This window comes from Rutidosis leptorrhynchoides, chromosome 1 (genome assembly GCF_046630445.1).
Source record: "Rutidosis leptorrhynchoides isolate AG116_Rl617_1_P2 chromosome 1, CSIRO_AGI_Rlap_v1, whole genome shotgun sequence".
Lineage (NCBI taxonomy): Eukaryota > Viridiplantae > Streptophyta > Magnoliopsida > Asterales > Asteraceae > Rutidosis > Rutidosis leptorrhynchoides.
In genome coordinates this window covers 682,213,965-682,221,643 of record NC_092333.1, presented here as the reverse complement: position 1 = coordinate 682,221,643, position 7,679 = coordinate 682,213,965, and the positions used below count along the sequence as shown (strand labels likewise).

The following is a 7,679-nucleotide window of genomic DNA, read 5'->3' as shown; positions in this document are numbered from 1 at the left end:
CTTGTTGGTCAAGTGTTACTAGTTAACATTGATCTCATTAATCTTGAACTAAAAGTTAACTTTAAAAATTCAAGAACATGTAAGTAAGTTTTCTTTAATTATAGCTTTGTACACTTATGTTAGATCTAGACTTTTGAGTCTTAGATCTTCAAGATCAAACTAAGAACTATGTTCTACAACTTAAGATCTTGATTTCATAAGTTCACTTTCAAGTTTATAACTTATTATTAGTTTTAAAGTTCATGTATGTGTTAGACCTAAGACTTTGATGTAACTTTGGTTCATCAAAACACTTGCAACACTTAAGTGAGTTGTGCTTCATGTCTTAGACGTACACATGGGTTATGATGGTCAAACCTTGGTGAAAATGATGCAAACACATCAACAAGTTGTACACTTGAAGCTATATGCATCAAGGATGAGAACCATGATAAGCATCGAGCACCAAGAACCACCGGAACCTACTGACCCTACTGTTCTACTGTTTCTGTGTCTGACCCATACTACCTGGGCTACTGTAATTATGATTTTCAGATATCTCTGTTCGAGTAGATAACTTTTCATATAGGACTCGTCTTAATCCGAGTTACGGTTTAGGATTTATGGCCCTCCGATCGTCACTATGTCCATTTAACGTTGTGCTGAAAATTCTGACCTACTCGCACTTAGACCGTCGCCACGGTCAAACGAAGACGAGTTTGCTTCTGTAATTTTTACCACAACTAAAGGACTCATAGATGGAGCCATGGCCACTGGTATCACCTTATTTCAGTAGGTATAGAGGCCGTGGTGACTGACCGAACTCAGCCTTTGTTTTAAACTACTTTCATGAACGAAACTTACTTTACACCTTTTGTTTAATGATGAATGATGATGACCTTTAAGACCTTATTTACATACTTTTAAACCTGTTCGGAAGATTTACTGACTTAGTACTATTTGACTTAGGTTGAGGACCCGTTTGGACAACCTTCATTACTTGCTTACTTTCCGAGTCATACTTTACCGCTACTTTATCATTAGCATTCCCTTTTTACTTTAACTTATTTTGGGAACTGAGAATACATACTGATTTTATGTTTTACATACTAGGCACGAGTACTTAAACTTATATATGTGTGGGTTATACAACGGCATAAACATTCCCTTTAGCTCGGTAACGTTTAATCATTGGTTTTTGAACCGTGAACGCAAATCTTAGATATGGATCCATAGGGTTTGACATCCCCACTCGGGCTAGTAACGCTAGCATTTAACGAGTGTTTAATACTTCGTAAGAATACGCACTTGCCAAGTGTACTTTCAGGGGGTATAAACGTTAAGTTAGTTACCAAGTGCCCACGGTTAACATATACTTTATCATACTATTTTGAAACGCTCTTTGTAGCACTGAAATCTCGTGGCCTACCTTTCATACTGTTATACTTAAACTATAGCTCACCAACCGTTGTGTTGACGTTTTTAAGCATGTTTTTCTCAGGTGCTTAAGGTTTGGTTCCGCTGTGTACTAGTCTTGCCGTAGACACCCGCTGCTCTAGTGTTATCACCGCATGAACTACTTTATCTTGCATTCAAACTTAATTACATTTGAAACTATGTTTTGTAACGACCTAAGGGTCATATATATTTATTCATGCTTGCTATTCGTAGAAGCATACTGTTGGTGTAAAACAATTGATGTCGGTTATGACGTCATCTTTTTATCGTGAATGCAACTTCTTTTGAAACATCATATAGTACTTAACCTTGTAATGATCATGTTGTTGATGATTCGTACACGATGATTTTGTACGGGGCATCACACACCCCAACATATACACACAAAATAGAAGCTTCACCCTTAATTATCATTAGCGTACGCATGTACACTAAACACAATTCATACAGACATTTCATCGAGCAGTTGGTGTGCACACTTGTACAATTCCCACCGAACACAAAAAAAAAACATATAAAATGCACATAAACAACGAACTAATTACTAACCTGGTTACTCGCCATCGTTTAAAGGTTGATTACTTGATTAATTTTTCTCGGAAACCCTTCTTGTTTTGCGTGACAGATGGTGTTGCGAAGGAAAGAGAAGGTGGTGATGGATTGACAGGTACGTATCTGGTGGTGGTGATACAGTTTGGTGGTAGTGGAGGTGATGATGGAGGACAATCTGGTAATAGCGAAGGTGGTGATGAAGATAAATTTGCGTTTGGGCTTGCGTTTTTGCGGATCGTCTTGTATGTGTGCTTTTACGTGTTTGCGGTTTAATGTAACTGGTGTGGAGTGTCAAGTAACAATTGTCATTTAACCCTAAATTTTAAAGCTGAGGACGTAAAGACGCAAGGTCTCAAGGACGCTTGCGTCTTTCGAGGGGATTTTGTCAAAAAGTTAAATTTTTTTTTTTTTTTTTTTTGCTCCAATGCAAGGGGTGGAAATTGTTTGGGCATTTTGATGATAAACCCAACTTTAAAATGGACTTTCTGAAATCGGCCCAATTTGTAAACCTTGAACAGAAAATTACGCTGATATAAGAATTCAAGATAATACTGAGATTAGTTAGTGACTGCATTTTGTGTCGTTGCCGCTTAGAAGTCGAAAAATAAATTCCAAAGGGACGATTAACAATAACAGGTACAAACCTAGTTTATATTATAGTTAACCATTTTAATTTTTCTTATTGTTATCATATAGTCCGTTGTGAGAGAAGATCGTTTTTATTGGAATACATACAATTGCATTATTATGTATATATGAAATATGTGAATTTTTCATTGGAGTATTATCTTTATCTTAATCATCAATCACTAATGGTATTATCTTAGTATTTAATAAGCGGATTTTAGGCCGACTTTATGCGAAATTTTGAGTTTTATAAGAACTTTTGAGTTCAAATATTGATTAATTAATATTCAAATGTACAAATATATGATCTCAACAATTATCCATTGACAGTTCAATTATATTGTAAAAATTCTGCAAACCAAAAGCCACCTATCTAGCATCTAAATGTGTAATCGATAGACCATTGATTGAACCTGCTTGATTACTATCTGTAGAAGAGAAGTCAGCGTCTAATAAATCTGTTCCAATGAAAAATGCTGGTTGTTTAGGTGTTGGTAATGCACCCTCGCCGTCCAACATCCGAACCACAGATGACATGTTTGGTCTGTCTTCTGCATTTTTTTGAACACATAACAACCCGACTGCAACTGATCTTATAACTTCATCTGGATGGCATGATTCTGCTAAACTCGGATCCATCAATTCTATCGTCCTTCCTTCGTTGTATACACTCCATGACTGAATATATATTGTAGAAATTAATGTTTATTGGGTAAAGTCAAACTGTGAAGGATGCTAACGTAAAATCTACAATTTGTCAGTGTTTGGTATGTAATAGAAAATCTTAATTTTGTGAAGAAATGAGTCGAAACCATTAGAAAAAGAAATATGTAGACTAGACTGGACTAAAAATGAAAATTATACGAGTCAAGATATGTCAAAAAGAAATTCAACTTGCACTCATTTTTTCTTGGCAAAGATTGAACTTTACATGTATTCTTTGCTGATAATTGATTCTTACAATCCCGTTTGGTCACCAATTGAATATTACACACTTTTATTTTTAGAAGAAAAACGTTATTATATAACCTACACTGACAAATCTTGGATTTTATGTTACCATTCTGGCTTTCTTGTCAATTTTCCCTTAGTATTATGGCTTATAACACTAATTTAAACAAATAGTTTGTCATTAGTGAACTTACGTGTCCTGTAAGATTATTTCCATGCTTGGGATGGTTGAATCCTCTGTTTTTCTTCCCACTTACTATCTCTAACACCAAAACGCCAAAGCTAAATACATCGGACTTTATTGAAAAAGTACCATGAATTACATACTCCGGCGGCATGTAACCACTGCATGCATCAAAATTAAAATGTCAATAAAAGCAATACCAATGAGTTGAACTAAAGTAGAAGGTTATGTTGTTTAGAATGTCATACTATGTGCCAACTACTCTCTGTGTATTTCCTTGGGTCTCGTTTCCTCCAAAACTTCGTGCTAGCCCAAAGTCTGATATCTTAGGGTTCATATCATGATCTAGTAGAATGTTGCCTGCTTTAAGATCTCTATGAATGATTCTTAATCGTGAATCCTGATGCAGGTACAGAAGTCCCCGTGCAATTCCTTTGATGATGTTGAAGCGCATCGGCCAATCAAGATTCACGATTTGGTTGTCACCAAATATGAATGAGTCTAAGCTTTTATTGGGCAAGTACTCATAGATTAATAATCTCTCATCTCCTTTTAAACAACAACCAAGTAGCTTCACCAGATTACGATGCTGAAGTCTCGAAATGAAAATGACTTCGTTTTTGAACTCGTCAACTCCTTGGTTGGAAGTTGTGCAGAGACGCTTAACTGCAATCTCTAACCCATCCTCTAACACACCCTAAAGAAGAATATCATTTTTAATGTGAGTAATTTCACTATCTTATATGTACCTTTTGTATAGATTGATTGAGTCCTGTGTTTTCGTAGTGTAGATTGGTAGTCTTTGCCTTTCTAAAATACTAGTAAAAAAATACGAGTAAAAAAGTGTGTATATTAATTTTCTTGGTTTTAGTTACCTTATAAACGACTCCAAATCCACCTTCTCCGAGTATATTATTGGTTGAAAAATTGGCAGTAGCTGTAGCTATTGCAGTAAAGCTAAACAATTGCAATTCTTCATTTCCTCCCTCCATTGGTTGCTCATTATTCTTCTTCTTTTTCCGTGCATACCACAACCATATAGATATGAAGCCTATTAGAAGAAGAACCCCGGGAACGGCTACACTTAAGATCAATTTAATGTTTGCTCCATCTTTCTCTTTTGAAGTCGATAAAGCAACTTTTTCTGTATGACGTTACCATAAACATGATGTTAGCTTGAAATGTTGCAACAGTAGTAATGTAACATGTGAGATTTGTAATGATTTAATCTTACCTAATTCAGACGAAGCCATCCTTACAAAAATATCCATACCATTACTAGGATACTCACGCGTGTCTTTAAGATCATTAAACCAATGCACGCAGCCCTTTCCTCCTAAACTGGCGTCAGGTAATGCATAAGCCATACAAGTACAATTCTTCAAGCATTTTGCTTCACATTCCTCCATTGTCATGCTCATGTTGAACCATGTACCTTCTGTGTCTGGCAAAAGAATATTAGATTTTTTAATAAAGCCATCTGATGATCCGTTTTTGCAATCTAATGGTGTTCGCCTAACGCAACCACCTGACCAGTTTGCCGTATCCCAATCTTTTTGGTTTCTGGGGACAAATTTTTGGTTATCCAAGCAAGCACACGACTGTTGTGTCCAACCAACATTGCAGATTCCATAAGCACTACATATGTTATATGTTTCACATATATCTGTCGGATATTTGAAACCAAGTTTCCACTTATTAACATCTTCTGCCCATGCCCAATATTGCAACTCCCCAGAAGAATTCACGGTGAGCCTCGCTACATGAGAACTGTTTTCAGCGTAATTATTAACTGACACCTCCTTCTCAGTTATAATTACACTGTATCTCAAGTTTTTCTCAAAAATAGAATCCCCTGTACCCCGCAAGTTTCTCCATGGTCCACTCCGATAGTTGACCATTGAACCTTGTTTTAGTTTGCTTTCTGGATAACCATTGGTTTCTGCATCCCAGGTGAATACACCTGGAGATGGATCTTGACTACTTCTCCATGATGTTATATGCCAATTGATGCCTCTTAAGTAATCTATCCCTATCTTCATGCCATGTAGAATAGTATCAGTTGGATAATCAAAACTCTGCCACATCATCTTTTCTTGTTGATCCATCAACACTAGATTTCCGGTGTCAAGAAGCTTTGCTGTCGCATTCGGTGATGTCGTCGTTGTGTTGGATGACCAAATCATGCTCATATTGTTAAAGATGACTAAGTTTCCTGGATCGACAATTTTTAACACAAGCGGCGATACAGTACTGGGTGGTGGTTGGTTTCTGTTGGCAACCCAGAGCGCAGTTCTAGCAGTATCTTGCTTGTACCAAATACCAACATATCTGTTTTCGGAGTTATCTGGTCGGAAAAACCCAAGTTCGAAGTTTCTGGTTTCTGAGACCAGCGTGTCCCCTTCTTTCAAGAATTGTGAATTCGAAATGATATCGAGTTCTGCAGGACTGATTTTGATTATAAAAATAACCAACAACGAAAAGAGAAATATGGATGCTCCCTCCATTTTCTGCAGTTAAGGATTTACGTAGTTGGTTAATTTAGGATGTATGATGAGAGTCGTATATGTTCAAGTTTCTTTTTGTGTTAAAAAAACCTTTTAGTACGTCTTGAACCTTTTTCTTCTTTGGGGGCCAGCGTGTCAAGATATGTGGTGAGTAAACTCAGAAAGTGACCCTACGGTGGACTTTACGAACACACAAGTGTTTTGACTATCAAAATTGCCCACTTTCCTAGCCAACAACGTTGACTATCGCACCTTTTCTCTAATACTTGGTCTCTATAAAAATTGGTCAAAATACATAATACATTTGAATGTACTCCCATAAATTTTGATTGAGTTCATCGTGACCGGTGTTTCTAAGAGCGTGACCCAAAAAACATCTTATGTATCCATGAAGTAAACTCAAGCGACTTAGAACACACAAGGAATTACGATCTTGGAAAAATCGGTCACGATGAACTCAAATTGCTAAAGGTAAAAGTGAAATTTTTTAAATAGATGGTATATTTTAACAAATTTTTATATATAAAAAACCCGTAGTACTTTTTTATTAGGACAAATTACATAAAAAGGTAATCTATTTTTCCTGTTTTTCAATTCTAGGTAATCTATTTCATTCATATATATAAAAAGAGAGTCATTTCTCAAAAGTTAATCAAAAAGATGTATGTCGTTAACTTTTGTTAACTTTTTCAGTTAAGTGTCAACTTCGCATAACATGTCAAGTCCTTTATCGACCAACATTTTCAACTAGTGATTTCGACGCACGTTTTCGACACGCGTTTTAGACCTGCTTTTTCGACACGCGTTTTTCGAGGCACGTTTTTTTACCAAAGCTTCCGACCTGCTTTCTGAAGGCGCGTTTTCAACTCGCGAGCGCGTTTTCGAGGAGGCTTACGAGGCGCGATTTCGGCGCACGTTTTTGGTGCGCGTTTTCGAGGTGCATTTTTTCGGCGCGGAAACGTGCTTCGAAACGTGCACCGAAAAACGTGCCTTGTAAATGCGCCTCGAAAACGCGCCTTGTAAACGCGCCTCAAAATCGCGAGTTGAAAACGCGCCTCCAGAACGCTGGTCGAAAAGTCTGGTAAAAAACTCGAAAACGCGCCTCAAAAAACGCACGTCGAAAACGCATGTAGGAATCGCGCGTCGAAAACATGCGTCGAAATCACGAGTTGAAAATGTTGGTCGATAAAGGATTTGACATGTTATGCGAAGTTGACACTTAACTGAGAAAGTTAACAAAAGTTAACGACACCCCTCTTTTTGATTAACTTTTGAAAAGAGACTCCTTTTTTTATATTCGAATAAAATAAATTATCTAGAATAGAAAAAGCAGGAAAAATACGTTACCTTTTTATGTAATTTGCCCTTTTTATTATTATTATAAAGATAAAATTGTTACCAAATAGCCAATGACTTGATGG

At 36.7% G+C, this 7,679-nt stretch overlaps 1 protein-coding gene across 1 annotated transcript; it reads right to left on the bottom strand.

Moving 5' to 3' along the window:
- Positions 1-2,895: 2,895 nt before the first annotated feature.
- LOC139886013 (G-type lectin S-receptor-like serine/threonine-protein kinase At4g27290) lies at positions 2,896-6,278 on the bottom strand. Its single transcript, XM_071869759.1, has 5 exons — positions 4,986-6,278; positions 4,627-4,895; positions 4,000-4,448; positions 3,762-3,912; positions 2,896-3,294 (listed from the first exon to the last, which is right to left on the bottom strand). The coding sequence occupies exons 1-5, from the start codon at positions 6,256-6,258 to the stop codon at positions 2,986-2,988; spliced, it is 2,451 nt and encodes an 816-aa protein (XP_071725860.1). The 5' UTR covers positions 6,259-6,278; the 3' UTR covers positions 2,896-2,985.
- Positions 6,279-7,679: the final 1,401 nt, after the last annotated feature.